This window comes from Ochotona curzoniae, unplaced genomic scaffold (assembly GCF_017591425.1).
Source record: "Ochotona curzoniae isolate NIBS_2020 unplaced genomic scaffold, NIBS_Ocur_1.0 contig_2599, whole genome shotgun sequence".
Lineage (NCBI taxonomy): Eukaryota > Metazoa > Chordata > Mammalia > Lagomorpha > Ochotonidae > Ochotona > Ochotona curzoniae.
In genome coordinates this window covers 535,582-561,886 of record NW_024465520.1, presented here as the reverse complement: position 1 = coordinate 561,886, position 26,305 = coordinate 535,582, and the positions used below count along the sequence as shown (strand labels likewise).

The 26,305-nt window shown below is 42.5% G+C and overlaps 1 protein-coding gene across 1 annotated transcript in view; it reads left to right on the top strand.

The window, feature by feature from the left end:
- The window catches only part of GK5 (glycerol kinase 5), an 82,844-nt gene that overhangs the window by 1,912 nt on the left and 54,627 nt on the right, over positions 1–26,305 (top strand). The window contains exons 2-4 of the mRNA XM_040974732.1: positions 9,685–9,778; positions 17,044–17,119; positions 22,816–22,909. Of these exons, the coding sequence (XP_040830666.1) occupies positions 9,685–9,778; positions 17,044–17,119; positions 22,816–22,909 (264 nt within the window). The remainder of the gene's footprint in view (positions 1–9,684; positions 9,779–17,043; positions 17,120–22,815; positions 22,910–26,305) is intronic.

The following is a 26,305-nucleotide window of genomic DNA, read 5'->3' as shown; positions in this document are numbered from 1 at the left end:
GCTTAACACCTGGTTGATTAACCTCATTGGGTGCGAAATACTGACTTACAGTTAAGGCATTAGGAATTCCAGTTACCTCATGGGCTTTCATAACAGGGACACAAAATCTGGGGGGGTGGTGGTCGTGTTTTCTCGAGTGGAAGTAACACCTTTGCCAGTGTTTGATGAAAGGAATGCATAATAAAAATGTAAAACCTCCAGTGTAGGCTTTCATTGACATTGCCAAATACAAAGTTTTAAAAGACAAAGAAAAACCAGAAAAAGATACCACGCTAGGGAAAAAGAAGGTATTCTGTGAAAAGTGAGCTGGGAGATGGATGGTCTCTCTGTCTCTTTCTCTCTGGGTCCTTTCCTCCCTTTCTGTTATCCTGCCTTTCAAGTAAGTAAATAAAGCAGTATTTAAAAGGAAATCAAAATCCCACGCATGAAGCTTTCTATTTGGGGATTTGTACTAGGCATCTCAGAAGACTTCAGCTTTGTTTCAGTTGGCATTCATTTTTTCATGTTTCACAGCATAAAAACATTTTTAGCTCTTTTTTCCCCTGTAGTATGTATTTTTGAAAATAAAATTTTCTTATGCATTGTTAAACACTGGTGTTAAATTAGTGGAAGAGTATCTTGTGTTAGAAATGCTACCCATTTGCATTTAACACTTGGGTTTTAAGGAATGGAGATCTGTCATGTCCCTCAGGAGAACATCGTGTCTTTGGGAGAATCCATAAAATAGGATAACATCTTGGTTGGGAGAACAGGACAGTCTGCCTTCAAAGGAACAGTGTGGTCTCTAATATTTTGTATGCCCTCTGTGTGTTCTTGGAGTAGCCTGGTGTGCTCTTGTTTTGTTCTTAAGCAACAAAGACACTTTTTTTCGTAATGTTGATTTAGTTTCTGATCTGCTTTTGTCAAGGAATTGATTTCCCTGTGAACACAGATTTGGGTCACAAGGAGCTGTCCGGGTGGACGGAAGGAGAAGAAGTGACCCTGAAGGTCCACTGTCAAGTCTAAAAGGCTGTAGGCTTGAGGCATGTTTGTTGCAGTTGAACCATCACCATGGTGGTCATAAAAACCTTGCTTACAAAGGTCAGATATGTTATTTAGTGCGTAGGGACAAGATTTCATTCAATCTGTATTTCTGATAAACTCACTGGGGAATAACAGGTTCATTTTCCATGTTCGCCTGTGGCATCGATGTGGTCTCCCCTCTGTCACTGTTTCCTCAGAGTTCCCTGTTTTTCTGGGTCTTGCCCATTTTTGCATGTGAGCAATTTCCCCTAAATTGTGATCTTCCTCAATTTTCATTTTGTTCAACGAGTCTTAGCCCAGTACTCAGTTACAGCAAGTATGGAACTTCTCTGACTCAGCCCCACCAGAGGACAACCCGTTGATTACCGTGAGCCAGGCTGGAGAGGTCAGTGAGTTGGGGAGGGGGCACTGGCCATCCTTACAGAAGACTGAATTAGTCCCCCATTCAGCCTTGCTGGCATTTCAGTGTTCAGAGTTACCTCTCATTTCCAGGGTTCCACCTCAGAATCTCTTCCCTTTGCTTACAAGTTTGCTCATATATCGGCCTTTTTAATGGAATAATTGGGAAATCCTAAGCACTTCTAGGTACTGGAAGACAAATGAACAAAGAAGACACACTCCCTACCCTCTTGGTGGAGTGGGAGACTCTGGCCTTTTTTTTTAAAAAAAATTATTATTATTAACTTATTTATTTATTTGAAAGGTAGATTACAGAGGGAGGGAGGATGGGAGAATGGGAGAGAAAATCTTCCATCTGCTGGTTCACTCCCGATGACTGCAGTAATGAGGAGTGGGCCAGATGGAAGCCAGGAGCCAGGAGGTTTAGCTGGGTCTCCTCTCTGGATAGGGTATCATTTTCCCTGCTTTTCCAGACTCATTGGCAGAGAACTGCATTGCAAGTGAAGCAGCTGGGACGCAAACTGGCACTCACTTGGGATTCTGGTCTCATGGGTGCCACAGTGCTGTGCTGCAGCCCTGTTTGATTTTGAGGAGTGATCAGTTTGACCCAGAGTGGAACCCCTGAGTGGAATCCAGGAATTGCGCCGAGGGCTAGAGTAATCTGACATTTGTCTTCTATACTAAGCTATGTGCCACCTGTGCATTCACTGCTCACATCAAAAAAGTTTTTAAAAAATCTAGTCTGATCTTGTTTGCCCCCCTCCTCTTTGTCTTTGTGCATTTAAACATTTTTAATGCTTTCCTTTGGGGGGGGGTAGATTGGATTTTGATTGATTGATTTGAAAGTCAGAGTTACACAAAGGGACAGACACAAGAAGGAATCTTCTATGCTCTCACTCACTTCCCCAGTGACTAAAGAGCTGGACTTGGCCAGGTGGAATCCTGGAGCCAAGAGCTTCTTCCAGGTCTGCCACGTAAGTGGCAGGGGCCCAAACACTGAAACCATTTTCTGCTGCTTTTCCTACATCATTGGCGGGCAGCTGGATTGCAAGTGGTGCAGCCAGGATTGTAACTGGTATCAGTAAGGGATGCCGGCTGCACACATGAGAGCTTAACGTGCTGTGCCACAACACCACTCCCTAACATTTGTCTTTGAGCAGTCTTGAGAACAATTGAAAATAGATGTATATGTTCAGGCATGTTTTAACTTGAAACCATGGCATTGTAAAAATTTTTAAAAACTAAACTAAACTAATTTGGTATATGATTTTGGTCTGAGCTGTAGCAAATGTATATGAGTAACTCCCAAAATTCTCTTGTGCCAACCCCTTGTAGTTGCACGCTCCTCTCCCACCCTCCCATGCCCGTATCTAACTTTTGATGACCATTGATCTGTTCTCCCCACTGTAGTGTTGTGTTTTTGAGAATATCAAACAAGTGGTAGCATACTCTAAGTAGCCTTTTGATACTTAATTTCCCAGCGTATTGTCTTTGAGATTCATTCATTTACTGTGCATATCAGTAGTTCATTCTTTTTTTATTTCTGGGTAGAAACCCACTGTATGGAAGTACACACTCATTTGTCTTCTTGTTTTTTTTTTGTTTGTTTGTTTGTTTTGGTTATTCATTTATTTATACTCTAGCATAGTTGTTTAAGGTACAAAGGGTCAAGGGCTACAAGAAAGTGGGTAATACCATTGTTTCCACACTAATATCATCATTTTCCCCCTGTATCTGGGGTCAAGGGAGAAACAAAGGGAAGAATCTCACCCAGCCTCCCTCCCATTCCAGGTCCCCCATGTGAGGCACACTCTGAGGGTCCTGCTCAAGTAGTTTTGATAGTTCAATAGTTCTGAATTGCTGCCAGTCTCGCTGTTCAAGCATGCTGAAATCTATTCAGAATCCACCGGCTAACATAGTCTTCTTGGTTGGGATTCTGGGATCAGCAGTTCAGTTGGAGGGATCTCCAAAGAAACTTTGTCTGAGGTGATCCCAGATCTGATTCTTGTGTATGCTTGCCAGGACAGGGTCTGGCACCGTCCGTTGCCCTAATCATCTTATGCACATGCTGGTTGTTGCAATTGCTGGGTTAGTTCTGTTTCCAGCGCTGTCTTCCATGTGAACCAATGGTTGTTGCAGTCCTACCCGATCCTGCCCACTTCATACTTGGCCCCTATGCAAACCAGTGGGAGCTGAAGCCTAGTTGGGTCGACTCCCCATAACCCTTACCATGCCTGTCCCCTGCTGTGGTTCCCATGCTTGCCAGTATGCTGCAGACTTGTTCAGTCTGTCCTACATCGTATTTAGCTCTTGTACATGTCAATGGGCATTGAAGCCTAGTTCAACCCAACCAGCCCCACTATCCAGCCCACACACATACTGATGGGTGCCTTTCTGTATAGCCACCCCTGCCCCGGTTTTTGTGCTCTCCAGTGGGAGTGCTAACCCAAGCGGGAGGTGTCCACTATTTCCCTACCAGGCCCCTTCCACTCCCAGATTATGCACTCAGCAGGTGGTTCTTGAGTTTAACTTGACAGATTGAGCCTCCAGGGCCAGCCTTTGCCAGCTGATGCTGTGGCAAAGCCCAACCAGCCCTAATTTTTGCCTATCCTGACTTTTCCCTGATCTAGCTCACATGAGGCCCACAAGTGTTGTAGCCCTGGCTGGTCTGGTCTGCCCCCATCCTAACTCATGCTCTCCAGTGGGAGTGGTTGTCCAGCAGGGGAGCCCACATTTCCCCTGCTAGCGTTGCCCCCTCCCTCCCTGGTTCTCACATGTGCTGTTTGGGCACTGTGGCCACATCTGGTATGGCTCACCTTGCCTTGGTATTCCATAATATGTACTGGTTTGTGTCGTGACTGAACCTGGCCCGACCCACATGCTATTCTGGTGCTCAGATTTGCCAATGGTTGATGTGAACCAGTTCAGCCTGGTCCATCCTCAATCTATGCCCAATGTATGCTGGTGGGTACCTTTCCCTGGCCTGGTCTGGGTTGCTTCCTATCATGGTTCTTGCACTCACCTGCAGGGACTGTGTCCCAACAGAGGAGTTTCCCAAGCTCCTCCATCAGAACCTCTCCTTGTGCCAGTTCTTGCACATACCAGTGGGTGCTAGGACCAGCCCTGTTTAGTTTACCTCCTGTCCTGGTAGGAACAATGGCCTTTCTTTGCTGGCCTTCAGTCCATTCTGGTTCTTACAAGCCAAGGCTTGTACATACCCAGACACTTCTCACACACGGCTCAGCAGGGGCAGAGACCTAGGCTAGTCCGTCCAACATCTACCCAGGCTCTCGAGCACCAGATGGTGCTGGCATCTAGCCTGGTTAGGTGTACCCAGCCCCAGTTCACACTCATGCCAAGAGAGATTGCACCCATATCCAGACCAGAACACAGCCCTCACTCTGGCCCTCGTACTCTCCTGTGGGAACCCCAATCCAGCAAGGGTGTACTCTCACAGCTCCCCAATTGAGCCTCTTCCCAGCCCTAGATTACGTGTGTGCCAGTGGTTGTGCTGACCCAGTTGGCTTAGCCCCTCACCTGTCTCAGCCTTTGCCTTAGATGCTGTGGCCTAGTATCCCTGGCTCATGCAGACCAATCAGTGTAAGAGCCTAGTTTGGCATGATATGTGCTCCATTCTGATTTCTGTTCTTCCTTGTGAGTTGAGGTTTGCTCGGCCCTGCCCAGTCTGTCCCCTTCCAGTTGCAGCTCAGCCCTCCCCACAGCTTATTTTAGGATGCACATTCGGGTGCTGCTGCCTTGATCTGCCCAGACTGTTGTCGAGTCCTTTAACCCATAAATGATGGCAGATTCCATGGTCGCACCTAGCTCAACCCATCGCCACCCCAGCTCATGAGCTAACCAGCGAGACTTGTATTTCCGCAGGGTTTGGCCCATATATCCCCTACAGTATCTACCCTCTGGCCTGTTTCATGTATTTAGTGCCTTGACCCTGCCAAGTGTGACCCATCCCAGGTACTGGTACCTAGCTCTGCCATACAGGACTCTATCCATAGCTTTCGTGTGGACTGGTGTGTGGTAGTCAGTGATGCTCTATGCTAACAGCCCATCTCAGGATTCCATGTGGGCTGGTGAATCAGTCTGGCCCAAATAGATCTTATGGACTCTCCCCTCCAAACTACCAGGTCTCGGTCCCCATGCTTGCCAGAAAGTGCTGGGACCCCGATGCTAGGAATCACCCAGAATTCATCCCTCACCTACACTCACACAGGCCTTATCCATGGATGTCCGTAGGCAGCAATTACATATTCTAAAAATATCGGAGCTCACTGCTGGGTAGCCAGCAGGCAGAGCCTGACACCACTTGGTGCGCTGGCCACAGAAAGCCTAGGACTGGGTCACTGCGGCAGAGCAGAGCCAGGCCCTTAATCCAGTTCCCAAGTTTCCCTCATGGTCATGTACTTATCCCAAGGGAAGAGCTCTCTCAGGCCTGGAGAAAACCTAGGACTCGGTCCCCGCCTGGAGACAGTGACTTTGGCTTGAGTCCCCGGCATTGGGTCCAGCCTGGCTGGGGCACTCCCCGCCCCCCAAAGCCACCACACTGCAGGGGGCTCCCATGGCCAAACACCTCATTTGCCTCTTTGAACCTCTAAGTTTTTCCCAGAGATGGAGATTATGGATAGCTGCTGTAAACATTTGTGTACAGATTTTAGCGGGAATATAAACTGTTGTTTCTCTAGGATCAATATCCAAAAGTGGGATTTTAGGGTATATGGGAAGTAAACGTTTACCTTCAAAGAAATTGCCAGACTTTTTCTGAGTAACTGTACCATTTTCCATCTTTTTTTTTTTTTTTACTTTAAAGATTTATTTATTTTTATTGGAAAGGCGGATGTACAGAGAGGAGGAGAGACAGAGAGGAAGATCTTCTGTCCAATCGTTCACTCCCCAAGCAGCCGCAATGGCTGGAGCTGAGCCAATCAGAAGCCAGGAGCCAGGAACCAGGAGCTTCTTCTGGATCTCCCACATGGGTGCCAGGCTTTGGGCCGTCCTAGACTGCTTTCCCAAGGCCACCAGCAGGGAGCTGGATGGGAAGTGGAGCTGCCGGGATTAGAACTGGTGCCCATATGGGATCCAGGTGTGTTCATGGCAAGGGCTTTAACCACTACGCTATCGCACTGGGCCCCATTTTGCATCTTTACCAGAGGTGTTTCAGAGTTCTAGTCATCCTACCTCATGAGTCCTTGGTAGTTTATTTATCCACAAATGAGTTATTGTGTGCTGTGGTTGTGTTTGACATTGATCTTCATGTACATATGGACCACCTGCCTTCATGTGGTGTCTGTCCAAGCCTTTTTGCCTGTTGAGTTATTTCCTTCCTGGTGAGTTTTGGGGTTTCTTTATATTCTGGATATCAGTGTTATTCTAGACTGTATGTGATTTGCATATATTTTCTATTGGCCTGTATTTATCATTTCTTTAAGAGTATCTTTCACAGCAGAAATGGTGTTGACTTGATGAAGTCTAATTTACCAGTTTTTTGGTTTTTCACATTCTAATCTGCTTTTGGTGTCTTGCCTTAGAACTCTTTGCCTAGACCGAAATCACAAAGATTTTCTCCCATTTCCCATGTCTTCTCTAGTGTTTTACAGTTTTACATTTCACATGTAAATTGTGACCGTTTAAGTTGGCTTTTGTGCAAGTTGTGTTTCAGTTGAAGTTGATGTTTGCATGTGGCTGGCCAACTGTCCTAATACTATTTGCTGAAAAAATTATCTTTTTTTTCATGAAATTGTCTTAGTATGTTGTCAAAAATCAGTGGTCCATGCCTGGGAGGGTCTGTTTCTGAATGTCCTGTTCCGGATCGCTGGGCTGCTTCTCTGGGTTTCTGGCAGAAGCACGCTCCTTGGATTCCTGTAGTTTTATAGTAGGTGTTGAAAATGGATAATATGAATCCTCTAACTGTATTCTTGCTATTGTAGATTTTTTTCTTTGCCTCTGCATATGCATTTTAGAATCATCTTGTCTGTTTCTGGGAAGCAAAATTCTACTGGCATTTTGGTATAGAATTGTTGCGTGATGATCATTCTTCTCAGCACATGAAAAATGTTCAGTCCCTTCTTTCTTGCTTGATTTCGATGAGGAAGCTGGTCAATTTGAATTGTTCTATGTATAGCACTATGTAACTTTGCTGCTGTCTACGGACATCATGTAACATTTTAATTGTGACGTATCTGAGTAGATAAGGTCTTGATATATTTACCTCAGTATATATCTACATAAAGAAGTGTTATCTTAGGCCTGGCGTGGTAGCCTAGTGGCTAATGTCCTCGCCTTGCACTCGCCAGGATCCCGTAGGAGCACCAGTTCTAATCACATTGGCCCTGCTTCCCATTCAGCTCCCTGCCTGTGGCCTAAGAAAGCCACTGGAGGATAACCCAAAGCCTTGGAACCCTGCACCCACATGGGAGACCCGGAAGAAATGCAGCGGCCACTGCAGGCACTTGAGGAGTGAATCAGGGGATGGAAGATCTTTCCCATTGTTTCTCCTCCTCTCTGTATATATGACTTTCCAATAAAAATAAATAAATCTTTAAAAAAACAAATAGCCTGTAATTAGAAACGTGTGTCATCTTGGCATTATTGTCTGTTGTTGAACGTTTCCAATGTGAGTTGTGAGTTAAGCTTTCTCACATTGTTTTTTTCCTGAAAATAATCATCTTAGTTGGGTTTAAGCCACCAATTCTGACCAGCCTTCCTTTGACTGTGGGTTCAGCATCGATTCTGTTCACTGTTCGGATCCACGCCAATTGTGTGCGACAATGGTGATCAGTCTGGGACATCAGCAGTGCTTATTACTCAGTTCTGTTCTCATTCTTTTATTAAAAAAATTATTTTATTAAAAAAATAAAAATAGAAAAAAAAAGAAAGAAGCGATACATTATCTCATACACTTAAATCTACACAGAGAAAGAAGGTGCATTCAAGAAGGAGTAAGTGAAGGTAAAATAAAGACTATGATATTTTCTTTAAAAAATTATTTTATTTTGTTTTATTTTATTTGTAAAGGAGAGTGACAGGGAGAGAGAAAGAGAGAGATCTTCTGTCATCCAAATGGCAGTGACACCTGAAAGCAGGAGGCTGACGCTGTATCCTGATCGTCCAGGTGCAGTAGTAGGGAGCCGGATCAGAAGCAAAACATCCAGCCCTGGATTTGTTGCTCTGAGACAGGACGCTGGTATTGCAAGCAACAGTTTAGGCCACTGCGCCACGACGCTGGCTCGTTTGTTCTGCCCCTAACATCTTTCATCTTTTGTTTGGCATTGTATCCACCCACATGCAGTTTTCAGGGTGGGCAAAACTTTATGTGGTTTCTTTCCCAAGCTTCTCATTCTGAGATTTTCCTTGTACTTTTAGCTGCCTTGAGCCTTCCTGTTTGGTCCCCTGACCAGAAAGCTAAGTCCTTTGTTACCCCAATCTTCCTGGCATATCTGGTGCTAAGTAGTAGGAGAGAGAGAAAAAAAGCCACGGGGGCTCCTGTGCAGGAACTTTTACCTCCTTTGGTTGTTGGAGGCGCTTGTTGAAACCCGCTGCTGTGGCTGCTGGCAGGGCACTGGCTGGTGCAGAGGGATGGACCCAGAGGAGGGAGAGCAAGGCGAGGTAATCACTTACATTCTCTGAGTGTCAGGAGCTCTCTTTTCTGTCCTTTGAACTCAACACTAGAGCTTCCCCTAGTCCTCCCTCCATGCCCTGGGACTCAGCCCTGGCTTTCAGGGAGCCTTGGGTTCAGGCCAGGGGCTGTGGGAAAAAATCTGAGGATCTCAGCACAGGCTGAGGGTGAGCGCTGCTGAAGTTCCTGTCTGCTTGCCCGGTCTACCTGCTGCTGTAGACTTTCCCGGAGTCCACGGACAGCTATGAGTTGCTGTCTAGACTGTGTGTTCATGGGGAGAGAGTCAGGATGGAGCTTTTCTGTTCCCTCATATTCTGAACTGAAACCTGCGCCTGTTTCGGTTCATTTCTTATTTTTTGAAAGTCTGTTGTACAAATACATGTCCATTGTAGAAAACTTGGAAAATAAAGGTTAAGATAAAAGAAGCTAAATTCTTTTGGAAATTTATGAACACTCATGAGCTTCTGATGCTTTGGCGTTGGCAGATAGTCCTTTTTATTTCATACGTATGTTTTTAATGTTAACAATAAAATTAATTAGATAATAAAATCATGTGCTAATTATCTTAAGCAATAGTCTGAAGACTTAAATTCTGTTAATTTTTTTTTTAACTAAACTTTCTCTTTACTTAATAGGTAGAAAGTCTTTACCCTCAAATTGGCTGGGTTGAAATCGATCCTGACGTGCTCTGGGCCCAATTTATTGCTGTAATAAAAGATTCAGTCAAAGGTAATTGGATTTATAGAAATAATAACCTCTGCTGTATATTTTGTTTTTATTAAGAGTTTCTGGTTTTCTTAAGTTATAATATGCATATAGTATTTTACTGGGGTCATAGTTTCTGTATTTTTAATGTGGAAATTTGTGATTTATCAGGAGGTACTTTATCCAAGAACCTAACAGCCTGTCTCCTCTTGTTCGTCTCTTTGTGGCTGTGATATGGCAAGTGCCCGCCCTCCTTTGTGCCAGGTGGTAGCTCATGCCTCCTTGATGTCCTGTTGGGGACAAAGTACCAGAGGATCATAAACAAAGTTACTAGGTATAGTTCCTGCTCTCATGAGGTTTACAGCTGAGTTACCTTCGTTGTAAAATGGGTTCTTGTTTGGTTTGCTGTGTGGCTACTTGGCAAAGTGCTCTGGCTCGTATTAAATCTTTGCTGTTGAGGAGTGTTTTCATTGCAGCCTTGTTTAAGAATATGACATGATGATATGTAAATGTATGTTTGAAAAATTATTTGACCTACTTTTTAAAAAAATTATTTTATTTTTATTGGGAAGGCAGCTGTAACAGAGAGAAGGAGAGATAGAAAGATCTTCTGTCCACTGATTCACTTCCCAAGTAGCTGCAATAGCTAGAACTGAGCCAATCCAAAGGCAGGAGCCAGGAGCTTCTTCCAGGTGTCCCTTGCAAGTCCAGGGTCCCAAGGCTTTGGGCCATCTTCTGCTGCTTTCCCAGGCCACAAGCAGGCAGCTGGAAGGGAAGTGGAACAGCTGGGGCACAAACCGGGATCCCGGGGCATGCAAGGTGAGAATTTCAGCCACCAGGCTATCGTGCTGAGCCCGTGACTTAATTTTTCTGATTGAATTGTTTCACCTCATCTTTTTAATGTGAAACATTTCAAAACTTATTAAAAAAACTGTAAAAATGTTATGGTCAAAACCTATACACTTTTCTCTTACAAACATATTTTGCCTCATTTACCATTCTTGATAAACTATTTTCATTCTAAACCTTTCAAAGCTTTACTGTCACATAATAATAAACTGCCACTTCGATGTACTGCAGTATCATCTCCGAAGGAAAGGAGTATTTTCCTATATGACCACAGTGCAGTTACCATGCTCAGAAAATTTAACATGGATGCAGTTTGTTTTACAGTGCTCAATCTTCAGTGTTCCCTCTTATCATTTTAAAATCTAGAATCCCACCGAAGATGAGGCATTCCATTTTGCTGTCAATCTCTATTCTTCTTTAATCTAGAACATGTTATTTTTGATACTGTGGTTGTTTTCACAGGTACAGACCAAATTGTTGGACTCTACCCTAACTTTGGGGTTGTCTGATTCTATCCTGTGATGAAATTGTGGGTAAATATGTTTTTTAAGATTTATCTATTTTTATTGGAAAGATTTTTATTTTATTGGACAGATCTTCCATCCCATGATTCATTCCCTAAATAGACTCAATGGCCAAAGCTGAGCCAATCCGAAGCCAGGAGCCTGGAGCCTCTTCTGGGTCTCCCCCATGGGTGCAGGATTCCAAGACTTTGGGTCGTCCTCAGCTGCTTTCCCTGGCCTCAGTCAGGGAGCTGGATGGGAAGTAGAGCTGCCAGGATTAGAACCAGCAGCCCATATGGAATCCTGACACATAACTGGCAAGGACTTCATCGTCTAGGCTACCACTCTGGGCCCATGATAAATATTTTTTGGAGAAATTATATATAGGGGGTAATTCATTTTTGTCAGAACTCAGATTGAAAGAGTTCCATATATTTCCAGCTGGGTAAAATGTTTTAAAAATATTCCATGCGGGCCCGGCGCGGTGGCACAAGTGGTTAAAGGTCCTCGCCTTGCACGCCCGGGATCCCATATGGGCACCGGTTCTAATCCCGGCAGCCTCGCTTCCCTTCCAGCTCCCTGCCTGTGGCCTGGGAAAGCAGTCGAGGACGGCCCAAAGCTTTGGGAACCTGCACCCGCGTGGGAGACCCCAAAGAGGCTTCTGGCTTCGGATCGGCATAGTATCGGCCTGTTGCGCTCACTTGGGGAGTGAATCATCGGACGGAAGATCTTCCTCTCTGTCTCTCCTCTCTGTATATCCGCCTTTCCAATGAAAAAATAATAAAAATAAATCTTTAAAAAAAAAATATTCCATGCGGGCCCAGTGCGATAGCGTAGTGGTTAAAGTCCTTGCCTTGAATGCATCAGGGTCCCATATGGGTGCCGGTTCTAATCCCAGCAGCCCTGCTCCCCATCTAGTTCCCTGCTTGTGGCCTGGGAATGCAGTCGAGGACGGCCCAAAGCTTTGGGACCCTGCACCTGTGTGGGAGACCTGGAGGAAGCTCCTGGCTTCGAACTGGCTCAGTTCTAGCCGTTGCGGCCACTTGGGGAGTAAAGCATCAGATGGAAAAACTTCCTCTCTGTCAGATGGAAGAACTTCCTCTCTGGCTCTCCTCCTCTCTGTATATCCATCTTTCCAATAAAAATTAATAAATCTTAAAATATTTCATGCATGCGCACACAATTGAATTGCTATATTTTGTGAAAGTTGCTTCATGAAACTATGCTTATTTACTGCCTTGGCATCTGTTTGTGCTGAAAATAAGGTCTCTCCTTAATAATTACCTTTTTTTTTTCTTTTTATTGTGTTAACCTAGTTTTATTAAGGTTGCCCACTAGGGTGTTGTGATGTAGTGGGTTAAGCAGCTGCCCACAACACTGGCATCCCTTATTGACACTGGTTCAAGTCCCAGCTGCTTGACTTGCAATCTGGATCCCTACTAATGGGCCTGGGAAAACAGTGGGAGAATGTGCAAGCACTTAAGCCCCTGTACCCAAATGGAAAATTCAGATGGGGTTCCGGGCTCCTGGCTTCAGCCTGGTCCAGTCTCAGATATTGCAGCCATTTGAAAAGTGAACCAGCAAATCAAAGATCCCCATCTCTCTGTCGCTGTCTCTCTTCTATATAAACCTCTGCCTTTCAAAGAAATAAACTAGTAAGTGTGGAATGGTTAACTATTTAGGCTGTGAGATTAGGCGAATGTAAAGCCTGACCCTTGCCTAATTAAGATTTAATTTTTTTTAGGTTTATAGTATTCATTTGAAAGGCAGAGTTCCAAAGAGAGGAGGGAGGAAGAGAATTCCACTCCTAAATGACTGCGGGGGCCAGGGCTGGGCCTATCCGAAGGCAGAAATCGGCAGCTTCTTCCAGGGCTCCCAGATTTGTTTTTGTTTATGTTTTGCAGTTTAAGGTTAGGGCTTATCACCATGGTGACAGACTTTGAGAACAGACCTCTGAGACAGTGGCCTGCGACGTCATCGTCGCCAGCTCTTGGCTTTGCTGTGCTTTTTCTTCTGTGGTGGAAGGCAGCCCGACTACAAGGCCCCCACAGACTGTCCATCGCTCCTGTATCATCACCTCAGCCTTCATTCAAAGGAAGCACTTTCTCTTTTGCTGGCATTCCAGTCTTGCTGTTTCTGCTAATTGCTTAGCTATTCTGGAATGTTTTTTTGGTTTTTTTTCCCTCTGCTTCTCTTTTTGATGTTGTCCTTCACTACTTGCATGAAGGTTGTTCTGAAGTTAATCAAATAAGTAAAAAAAAAAGTCTTCCACTGAAACTTTCTTCACATCAGTGGCATGGTGTTCCATTATGTTGTGGTATAAATTTTGTAAGTTTTCGTGTAACTTTGAAAGGTTTTTATAGTGTTTTACATTGGTATCAAAGCTGGACATCTTTGTCATAAACTTGCCGTGTGAGTCCTCAGGAAGGCCAACTTGTTTCCTGTGTCTCATTGTTTTGCCAAGGCCATTAGCAGGGAACTGGAACATCCAGTATTTTAGTATTACCGAGAAGAAAATTCAGCCTAACCTTGAGTAGTAGTTTTTTCCCTGACATTTGAAGAAAAGCACTTATTTTTAAAGATTTATGTATTTTCCCTTGGAAGAATTTCAGAGAGATGGACAGAGATTTTTCCATCTGCTAGTTTGCTCCTTAAAACCTCTATTTTGTTACTATTAGCATATGTTCTTTTTTCCTCTTTAAGTAAAATACTTCAGATCATCTTAATAATGTTCTATTAATTCCAGTTATTATATTAAAATGGCAAACCCAATACCTAATCCTAAGACCTAAAGCTATTGAAACTCCCAGAAGCATGGAGGAAACATTTCCAGACGTTACTATGGAGGCAGACATTTGGCATTGTGGTTAATATAACTAGTTAAGATGCTTGGGTCTCGTATGAGAGTGTTTGGGTTTGCTACCCGTTGCTACCAGGCTCTTCCTTCTGAACTGAGTTTCCTGCTAATGTGGACGCCAGGATGCGATACTGCTGGCTGAGGTGGTTGGGTTTCTGTCATCTGTGTGGGGAACCCGGAGTGAGTTGCTAGTTCCTGGCTGCAGTGCAGCCCAATTCTAGCTGTTGTGAGTGTCTGTAAGATATATTCCCCTTCTTTTCCTGTCAGATAAATGAAAACGGCATTGGTTTAAGTAGTCATTTTCCAGGTAAGACAGATGCACAGACAACAAAAGCCAAAATAGACAGGTGGTGTTCTGTCAAACCAAGAAACTTCTGCATAGCAAGGGAAATCAGAGTGAAGGTACAACTAGCAGGATGGAGAAAATAAATCTGAGAAAGATTCATATTTGGGAGTATGAGGAATTTAAAAAATTCTATCACACATACAAGTAAAAATGAATAAATGATCTAGATAAATGTTTCTCAGTAGGCTAATACTCCACCTTCAAGTGCCAGAACCCCACATGGGTGCCAGTTCATGTCCTGACTTTTCCACCAGCTCCCTGCTGATGACTTGGGAAAAGAGTGGACGTTGGCCAAGGGCCTTGGGACCCTGCACCCACGTTGCAGACCTGGAAGAAATTCCTGGCTCTTGGTTTTGATTCAGCTCTCACCCTTGTGGAGTGAACCATCTGATGGAAGATCTTTCCCTCTCTGACTCTTCTTCCCTCTGTAAATCTACCTTTCCACTAAAAGTAAATAAAAAAGAAAAGAAAACCTACAAATGCCCAGATACATATATGAATAAGTGCTATCATGCACCATCAGGGAAATGCATATCAAAGCTATAATGAGAAATAACCTCACCCCAGCTAGATTTTTTTAAAAGGTTTGTTTATTTGAAAGACAAAGTTGCACAAAGAACAAGAGAAAGAAAGAGATTGGGAGATTTTCTGTCTGTGCTTTACTCCCCAGATGTCTACATTGGCAAAGGCTGATCAAGCTGAAGCTAGGAGCTAGGAACTTCTTCACTCTCTCGTGTCAGTGACAGAGGCGCACACACTTGCGCCATCTTTTGTGTCTTTTCCAACACATTAGCAGGTAGTTGGATCAGAGGTGGAACAACTGGTACTCAAACCAGTGCCCTGTGGCATGCCAGCAATGTAGGCAGCAACTTAACTCACAGTGCCACAACACTAGCCCCAGATGGAGTGACTTTCATGACAGAAAAAGGTGCTATTGAGAATGTGGAGAAAATGCAGCTCTTCGTTTAAACTTTCATTGTTCCTTTTCATTTTATTGGCATGGCAAAGAAAAACAGCAACAGAAGAATATCTTCCATCCACTGATTCACTCACTAAATACTCCTCAAGCATGGATGGGCCAGACTAAAGCCAGGAACTCTGAACTCAGTCTAGATATTTTATGGTTCCCAGCTGGATCCAACTACTTAAGTTAACATCTGCCTCCCAGGGTCCATATTGGTAGGAATGTGGGTTGGAAGCAAAGTAGCCGGTACTCAGTGCAGCCACTTGGATATAGGATGTGGGCATCCCAAATGGAAACGTAAGTACTGCAGCAAATGTTTGCTGCTCAGAACGGAACTTGTCTACACTGTTAGGGGGCATATAAATGCTGCCAATTTGGAGAGCTTCAAAGTAACAGATCCCATTATATGATCCAGCAATCCTATTTCAGAATATATATCCAAAGAAAATGAAATTGCATGCGCCGGGATCTCATTTGGGCGCCAGTTCATGTCCTGGCTGCTTTACTTCTCTTCTAGCTCCTTGCCTGTGGCCTAGGAAAGCAGTCAAAGATGGCCCAAGTCCTTGGGGCTGTGTACCACAATGGAGACCTGGAAGAAGCTGCTGGCTCCTGGCTTGAGATCGACTCAACTCCAGCCATTGTGGCCACAGAGGAGTTAACCACCAGATAGAAGATCTTTCTCTCTGTCTTTCCTTTCCTCTGTATATCTGTTTTTCAAATAAAAATAATAAAATTTAAAAAAAAGGAAAGGAAATGAGCATATGTGAGTGCTAAGAGAGATATAGTCTAGTGGCTGAGGTTGGTTGTCTCTCATTACAGCCCTTGTGTTTGCTTCTGAGCTCTGGCTCCTGGTTACAGCTTCCTGTTAACTCGGACTCTGGGAGGCAGCAGGGATGGCTAAGGACTTGGGCTGTCCTAGACAGCTCCCAGCTTCCGCCTGGCCTAGCCCTGACCATTGTGGGCATCTGAGAAGTGAGCCAGTAGATGAAAGTGTTTCTCTCTCACACACACATGCACACACATTTTTAAAAAGAGAGATAAGAGATATATTCATATAGTTATCATAATTTACAATGGCTAAAATCTGGGATTAGCTTAAGTGCTACCAGTGGATGAATTAATTAAGAAAATGTAGAAAATATCACCAATGGCATACTACTCAGTAGTAAAAATGAATGTAATCTAGTCAGTCAGAGTGAAATGATGGAACTAGAGGCTATCGTGTTAAGTGAAATAAGCTAGATACACATGTTGACTAAGAAAAAAATCAGTTGCATATAGAATAGTGATAACAAAAGGTTCAAATATGGGAGAGAAGGTGATAGAAGGAGACTGGTTAACAGTTGGATAACCAAAAACAGGGAAGAAGGCTAGATTACAGAGTTCTGTATATACTGCACAAGGACCTGCTATATATTTTATAAGGAACTGAAAGTGGGTGTCAACGAGTACAATCATGAAGAAACAATAGAGACACACATGCTGGTTAAATACAGGGACTGTCTGAAACTTTTGTGGGAAATGCATATAATGAAACAGCTATGCATGAATTTCAAAAATGTTTGCACCAGAGTAACTTATTTTAGTTTAGATTTTCCACTAAGTTTTTGAAGTACCCTAACTTGTGACTATGAATATCAGTCAAAAAGTTTTACAAATACTGATGCCAAATGATTATCTTTAAAAATCATGACAGATAATTTCTTTTGTATACTGTAATAATTTAATGAAACACTTCCCTAACTTTTAAACACATACTTTATCTTCTAGCTGCAGGAATACAGATGAATCAAATTGTTGGTCTTGGCATATCAACACAGAGAGCAACTTTCATTACGTGGAACAAGTAAGTGCATTGTGTGATAAGCCCTCTACTCTCAGTTCACGCTATAGTGGATACACTGCTGTGGAACCTGTTAGGGGAGGTTTCGTTTGGAAAAGGAGAACAGTTTTGCTTGCTTAAGATGACAGGCATATTCCCTTCCTGTCATCTCGGCTTGGCTTCTATAAAATAGTAACATTAAAAAGATCATTGCTGTTATTAAAATTCTCTGTTCCTTTTTTTAAAAATTGAAAAATATATTGAATTTATTTATTTTTGTTGGAAAGACAAATCAGATTTGCAGAGATAAGGAAAAACAGACAGATCTTCCATTCACTTGTTCACTCCCCAAATGGCCACAAGGGCCAGAGGTGAGCCATCCACAGCCAGGAGCCAGGAGCCTTTTTTTGGATCTTTCACATGGGTGCAGGGTCCCAATGTGTTGTGCCATCCTCTACTGCTTTCCCAGCCCTCGGCAGGGAGCCAGATGGGAAATGGAGCACCTGGGGACCCAAACCGATGCCTCTATGGGATCCTAGTGCTTACAAGGTGAGGATTTAGCCATTGAGCCAGTATGCTGGGCTCTGGTTTTTGTTTTTTTGTTTTTTTTTTTTTTAACTTTCCAAATAAACCTGGATCGAAGGTCTAAAACAATCGGTTGTGCCAAAAGAGAGTTAAAGGAACCTAACAAATACAACATGTGTTTGTTTTCAGTCTACTTCAAATATATTTAATTAATTTATTTAAATCTAGGATAAGACAGGTTTAGCATGATTATAATACAGTAGCTACCACATAGTCCACCAGTGTTACTACATATTTCTTTATCCTTAAATAAACCTGTTATTTAGGTATCATGTCTGTTTTTGCAAAAGAAAAGGAAATTGAAGTAAAAAAAGCACATTGTTCAAGGTCAGTCAGTACGTAGAACCAAGATTTCAGATTCTCTTACTGACTCCAGTCTCTATTCTTTCCACTATCCTTGTAATGCCTTCAGCATGTGTTACTTGCTTTTTTTCTTTTTTGAGAACAGAACAGAACAGAACTGTATTTGTTGTTAAGCACGGGGCCACCAAGGACATCTTGAGCTTGGGCTGTGGGAAAGAAATGTGGGATGACTCTGAGGAAGATAAGCAAGACTGAATTCACAAGGAGTTGGCTTTTCATGCAGGATCTGACAAGAGGGCTGGTGTGGGTTTACCAGTATTTCCAGCCTGCACATTTGGGAGGATGTGGTAGAAATGATAAGAATCTAAGAGAAACAGTGGTATAAGTGGTGGTGTTGATGGTGGTGGGTAGAAGGGAAGCCACTCAGGTGGCTGGTTTTACACATGTGGATGTGGAAATGCCCCAGAGTTTTTTGGATCACCATTCTGATGTCAACAGAGACGTGCAACATCTCCCGCCAATGGGTACTCTGGGTTTTTAGGGGGCAGTGCATTTCAGGTTGAGGCTTCTGTAGTCCACCTGTACCACTCCCTGAATGACTTTGGGTACACCTTAACATAGGAATATACATGTCAGTTGAAGAAACAGATATAAGTTGTCTGTGTAGATCAAGGTGTCTGGTCATTTGGGGACCAGATTATTCTTTGTTTGAAAACTTGCCTGTGCCGTATCTGTTTAGCAACACCTCTGGCCTCTACCTGCTAGGTGTCAGCACTATCCCCACCCCACACCATTATTATGACAACCACAGATGCCTTCAGATGTTGCCAGTGGTACTCCATTTGAGAACCTTTGGTGTGGACAAAGCATTGGAAAGTAGATGTGTTCTCTGGCAGAAGTTATGTGGGGAAAAGAGAAGCAGATTGAAGATTGGGACTGTGAGTGTCTTCCCCAAATGAATTTTATATTCTGATGTAAATATTTATTAATTTATTGCAAAGTCAGAGTTATAAAGAGAAAGGGAGGGAAAAAGAGAGAAAGAGAAGGAGAGAGGGAGAGCCAGAGTGAGAGAAAAAGAGAGAGTGCTTCTTTTTGCTGGTTTACTCCCCAAATGATACAACAGCAGCAGTTGGGTTAGGGTGCAGCTGGGAACCAAGAACTTCTTCCAGGTCTTCCAAGTAGGTGGCAGGGGCTCAAATACTTAGGCCATTCTCCACTGCTTTCCCTAGGCCATTAGGAGGCAACTGGATCCAAAGTAGAGCAGCTGGGGACATGACCTGGCACCCACATGGGATGCTTGTGGTGGTTGTTCCTGCCATGCTACAGTGCTGACTCTACTTTTATCCTTAACTTTATTTATTTGAGACCCTAAAAGAGAGCAAAAAAGAAGATACCATATCATGCACTGGTTCACTCCCCAAATGCATGCCACGGCTGGGGCTGGGGTGTGAAATGGGAACTCAGCCCATGTCCCCTGTGTGAGTAGCACCCGCTATTACCTGCTGCCTCTTGCATCTTCATTAGCAGGAAGCTGGAATCAGGGTCTGGAACCAGGAATTGATGTGGGAAGTGGGTATCCTAAGCAGGCAGCTTAACCGCTGGGCAGAATTCCATTCTGAAACTTCAGGGGAGTCTGGAAAGAAGACACTGACGAGGCAGGACCAAGACAAGTTTGAGAAGTGGATGGTATTGGAAAGGGAAGCAGGATAGTGTTCCATGAAGGAGCTGATTGGCAATGGGATTGTTTCCTTATCACTGATTTCAGGAGGGTCTTAGTAGTATGAAGTGTGTGTCCTGTTGTGGCACTAGGTACATATCTTCCTTTTAGAAAACATGGAAGAGTCACTTCCTTCACTGATGTTGCTGTTGATATAAAAGAATATGATTTCTTCCTAAGTGATTAGCTGCGAGTTGGTTTTCTTGGCTGTCTTTTTTTTTTTTTTTAAATCTTTTGAAGTGTGTATATTCTCTTAGGAGTTTTGGAAACACTTCTTTGCTTCTAGTTACTAAAGCTGGATATTTTTCAGAAAAACTCGCGCAACTTCTTGCCTCTTGCCTGAAAATCGTGAAACTCTATTCAGCTCACTGGGCCTCAGTGAGCCACTGTTGCTGCTGGCAGAGCCTCCAAGCTCCCCAAGGAGCAGCCAAGACACAGCAGTGGCCCAGCTCTGATCCAGCAGGAAGTACTTCTTTCCCATTAGCTGAAGAAAAAAGAGCCTGCTTCTTTCCTCTAGAACAATCTATTGTTCACTGCAGTCCAGCTGGCCCTGCCTGCTCCTAGCTCGTTGAGTTTTCCCCCTCTTGTGTCCATGGTGCATTTGTGTCCTTTTGGCCATAGAAATGTGATTCTTGCTGCTGTTAGAGATCTAAACTTTGAACTTTCCTTTTGCTTTTCTGTTTGTTTCTTCTCTCTCACCCTCTAGATTAGGGAGCTCCGGTTTTATATTAACTTTTTTCAATCCTTGAGTTTTCTTCATATTCAAGTTACGCTTTTATTGCCAGTATTGAATGAATGTTGTGTTAAGCCTTCTTTCTAAAGTAACTCTAAGTGATAGCTTCTCCATCTTGCCTCTTTGAACTTCCTTTATTCTAAGAAATCAGAAACTTTCTTGAATCCACATGTCTCATAGGACATAATCTGCCAAGTAGTTTCAGATCAGGGAGCATGCCAATTAGCAATATAAACCATGAGTCACACGAGCTGGAATTCATGTGCTCACTGTTACAGGGCTCACAGGAGCAAGGCACTGGGCTGATCACTGAACTCAGACTGAGGAGGGAGAAGAATACCAGCCCTGGAGTGGGTGTTGTGGTGAAGTTAACTGTGCTTGGGTTGCCTGCATCCCATATTAGAGTCCTGCCTCCTGTTCTCATGTGGCTTCTTGCTAGCATGCCTCAGGAAACAACACATGGTCCTGGTTCAAGTACCTGGTTTCCTGTCATCCATGTGGGAGACCTGAATGCAGATCCTGGCTCCTGAGGTCAGCCTCATGCAGTTTTTGCCAATGTGAACATTTTAGGTGGAAGGAAACAGATGAAAGGTCTCTCTCTCTCTCTCCCTCTGTCACTCTTTTTTTCCCCCAAATATTTATTTTTCTTGAAAAGGTAGATTTACAGAGAAAAGGAGAGACAGAAAGATCTTCTGTGCACTGGTTCATTCCCCAAGTGGCTATAACAGCCGGAACTGTGCCCATTTGATGCCAGGAGCCAGGAGCTTCTTCTTGGTCTCCCACATGGGTGCAGGGTCCCAAGGCTTTAGGCCTTCCTCAATTGCTTTCCCAGGCCACAACTAGGGAGCTGTTTTGGCAGTGGAGCAGCTGGGATTAGAACCAGTGGCCATATGAGTTCATGCCATTTGCAAAGGGAGGATTTAGTCAGTGAGCCATTGTACCGGGCCCCTTTCTCTGTTACTCTTTCAGGTAATAAATAAATTCTTATTTTAAAATGCCTATCCTCTAGGAATTTAGTTTTATATGTATATGAATTACTCTGTATTCCCACCATACCAAATACTTCCTTTATTGTGGTATTTATTACTTATGGAAATAATTATCATGGACATATGACACATAATATATAAAGAGCCGCAGAAGGGTGTAAGGTGTGAGAAGGGTTTATGACATTTTATTTACAACAATACTATTTCTGGTATCCTTCATTTCTCCTTTTATTGTAATAGAGATGGAGTAAATGCCATTACTTGAGATCAGAATTCTAGATGGTCTTAGGTTGAGATAATCTGCTTTATCTTAGAATCTTTTCCTCCTCTTTGTTCAATGTCCTTCACTTGTTCTGATATATCATACTTCATCCTGCCTTTGGATCTATCGCATATTTTGTCCAGGTGTTCACTGTCCTGCTTAATTCCTAGCTCATTCTTTAGAGCTATTGCCATTTCTTAAAGAAGCCGTTGCTGACCCCTGCGCTAGGGGAGGATCTGACCTGTTAAATGTACTCTTAGCACCTTGTATTTCTGCAGCATAGGACTGGCTCCTGTTGTAATTGATCATTTATTTCAATTTCCCTGTAGAAGGGATAGTGATAAGGATGAGGATGCCATGTCTCTCTGTTCACAGCTATATCCCAGCTCCCAGAAATTGTTTTATAAGTACATGTTTGAAATCAGAGAAGATGTGGCCTAGATTGCTTAGTGGGGTGGCAGGGCATGACAGCTTTGGGAACTGGACATGGTAATGTTTCCATGGGGAGACCTAGAGACAGAGTAGAAAGGAAGCCTGAGTTTAATATTGAAAATCAGCAGATGTCAATGTCAATTTGCCAACGCCTCAAAAGAAAGCTTTTTTTGTTTTTTCCCTCTTCTGTATGTCTGTACTTTTATTGTAGTATTGGCTATGAGTGAGATGAGATCTTGTTTATTGGGGAAGTTTTGTTATGTCAGGTTCCCAGGGGCTAACCCCATCCCAAAGCTAATAGGTGTAGAATAGGATCCGGCTGTATCTCAGCCTTCCTGATGGAGGATTCTGTCTGACAAATGCAGTGTAGGGGAGATGTGTTGGTGTCTTAGCTTGCTTTCCAATGTTTCTAGGTCAGATTGTCAAAGGCCTTTTCATGAGTAATGTTTGTTTTTAGAGGCATGTACATTGTTGTGTTTCAAATAGAATTTTATCTCAAGTTTCATGCTATAGGTTGCACCCTATTTTGTTTTGTGCAGTTTGTTGTTCATAAAATCAGAGAAAAGTCATTTAGAAAGTGGAACTAAGTCATACTTCGACATTACAATTTGGTCTCATTTTTTTTTTTCTCTTGTGCAGATCTTTCATACAGTGTTTGATTTATACTGAGTCTCAAAGTACTGTTTCCATCTTTCGTAGGAAAACAGGACATCATTTTCACAACTTCATTAGTTGGCAAGACCTAAGAGCTATTGAACTGGTAAAATCTTGGAATAGTTCTCTTCTAATGAAGGTAATATTTTTCTTCTGTGATTTGGATATTGTTTTCTCCTGTAAATGGCCCTCAATGGGCGTTAAGAAAAGAATACACATATATACACATTGTCTATATCAGTAAAATCTAGTAATTGTCACCCAGCAGCATCCATGGTGCACTGAAGTACTTAAAACTTGTAGCACAAGAAATTCCCCAGGTGTGGGTTTAGAATGGACCAGTTATACATGTTCGTGAAAAATCCATGTTTCTGTCCTTGAAACATGCAAAATGTATAGTCTAAATAGAATGAAATGGTAAATTTTCATCCTTTCTGTGTATAAAAGTAGAGAAAGGGGAGCAGGCTGGTGACACAACAAGCTAATCATTTGCCCTGTGGTGCTGGCATCCTGTATTGGCACCAGTTCATATCTCAGCTGCTCCGCTTCTGATCCAGCTCCCTGGTTATGACTTGTGAAAGTAGTGGAGGATGGCCCATGTCCTTAAGACCCTGTACACACATGGAAGACCCAAAAGAAACTCCTGGCTTCAGCTCATCTCAAGCTTTGGCTCTTTGTAGCCATTTGAGGATATAAACCAGTGGATGGAAGACCTCTCTTTGGGAAATAATGCCTTTCAAATAAAGATAAATAATAATAATAACTATTATTAATATATATATATATTCTAGTTAAAAAAAAGGTTTATTGAGATAGATAGGTAGCCACCTGCCCTATAGTCTCAATTTTATGAAGTGGAAAAGACAATAGCCTACAAAGGTGAAATGACCAAATTTCAATATCTTTGGTTAGAAAAGTAGAGAAAGGATATTGAGATAGAGAGCTCACAAACTGCCTGTGCTCTTAATGTTGTGCTTGCCACATAGTGGGCCCTCAGTAAATGGCTGCTGATAACCATCATTATGGTGACCACAGCAACAGCATGGACTTTAGCTGCTCTTGTGTCACTTCTTACAGGCATCCTTTACCCCCGAGTGTGAGCTCACTGAGTTGTAAAATGACTTTGCAACTCCTCAGATGTGATCAGACTAACAATATGTGTTGTTATAACCCATATGCTATATTGATTATTTTAATACTTCTAATGTGTCACTCAGTGTCTTCTCAGCTCATGTACTGGTTGGTACTCGATGGCACACCGAGGAGTGTCTGGAGTGTCAATTTACTTGATAAGCATTTGAAGACATTAATTTTATATGAAAATAACATGAGTATACTCAGAATATTGCAAAAATGCATAAATGACACAGTGTTTCCATAATATCACATATATAGACCTTTATTTTTATGAGTTTAAGATATAAAAATACATCTTGCTGTAACAACTTGTGAAGATGAATATTGAGAGTTGTCATTTATAGGAAGGGCTCATATTGATTATAGGAACTTCAGATTCTCATAAGGAAATCAGATGGACCCTGAATTGTAAACTTTAAAGCTGTTATATGCTTTCTGCACCTTAGAATACAATTTTAGTTTTCAAGAATTCATGGGACATCCCTCTGAAAATAAATTATGACCTTAAATACATTTACATTTATAGTATAAGCCTCATATTCTCAAATCTTGTTGTAAAACCATGACGTCAAGGTAAAAACTAAGCATCTGAATCAGTTTGTCTGCCTGATATTGGACATATGCATCAAGTTTTGATTCTTATAACTGGAAAATTGCAACCAAGCATAGTTTAGTGTACACAGCTCCAGGTCCTGTTCAGACAATGAAAGGGCCCTGCCTTGCACTCATCCTGCTACTAATGGCTCTTGGAAATGTCTCTCAAGTACCTGTCAGAGTTGGTACCAAGACGATTGCTTTGGCCAAGGTTAGTTCCCATTGCTGGATGTGCATGTATATGTGTTGAATTCCATACAGTGTTTTCATCTGTATGGGTTCATGTAGCCATCATCACATGTAACATGCTGACCAATTCCATCCTCATAAGGATTGCTTGTGTTGGTTTTTCCTAACCACATCCAGCTCTCTTTTACATGATTTTGTTCTCTCTTATCTCTAACTCCTTGCAGCTGTTCATCTGTCCTCTATTTAAAAATGTTCTAATTTCAAAAGCATATATAAGATTTTATCATGGTGATTTTAAAAAGGGAAGTGATAAATTTACATCCTTTGGAATAGTATATAGCTTTGGAAACATTTAAAACTTCACCAATTGATTTTAAAAATATTGTATAATTTGAACCTGTTAGCTCAAAAAAAGTCAACCTAGAAAGAAAAAGATTACTATAAAAAGCCAAGACGTGTATAACTATAACCCCTTATTCCTATGCCATATTATATCATTTTGACTAAAGTAAAAAGAAAGACTGGATTATGATCTTCATATGTTTTTCCAATAGATATTAAGAAATGACAAATAATAACCCTTTGGAAAAAGTAATAGTAACACAATGGGTTCAGAATGTGTACTTAGGAAACCATTGTTGTGTGTAACGGATAAAGGCACCATCTGCAATGCCAACATCCCATATGGATGCTGGTTCATGTCCCACCTGTTCCATTTCCAATGCAGCTCTCTGTTCATGTCCTGGGAAAAGCATCAGAAGATGGCTCAATTTTGCTGCATCCCATGTGTTTTGATGTTTTTGATTTTGTTTTTATTTCTTCCAAATACTTTCTTTTCTCTTGTCAAATTCATCGCTGACTCAAGGATCACATGGTGGCATCATTTTACCCAAGAAGCAGTTGTGTTTTCTTTTTGTCACCCTTTTGTTAGTTATTCAGTGCATTTTTTCGACTCCATGGTGCTGTATTTCTTCTTTTTTTTTTTTTTAACTTCATACCTGTTGTTGACTTTGTTTTGTGGCTTCTCATTTAAGGGAGTGTGTAGTGATGGAGCAATAGAGACTACCATATCCAGATGTGAAGATACAATGCAGCACGCATCCCTACTTTCAAATCAAGGATGGACTCCCAGTGAAACTGTTGGGCATATCTAGACAATGGGATGCTGGACTTTCTGACATTGTTTGTACCAGCAATGTGCAGGCACACTTAAATAATAAATTGATGGAATTATAACTCCTTATGAAGGACTATACTGTTTACTGTTGTAACACTATGGGGAAAATCAATGGGGGGTGGGAATTTGGAGGGGTGGATCCCAGATGCTAAAGAATTATACCATAAAATTAAAAATTATAAATAGAAATCTAAAAAATTAAAATAAAAAAGAAGGTAGCTCAAGTGTTTGGGCCCCTGCCATTCATGTGGGAGACCCGGAGGAGGCTCCCGGTTCCTGGTTTTGGCCTGGTCCAGCGCTGGCTGATGTAGCCATCCAGGGGGCGAACCAATGGATGGAAAATATTCTCTCCCTCTGAAAGGTCTGCTAGCAGCTTTTTATAATAATTATTTGAATAGCAGTGAACTGATCCTTCTGTACGGCTGGTAGACTTAGGTG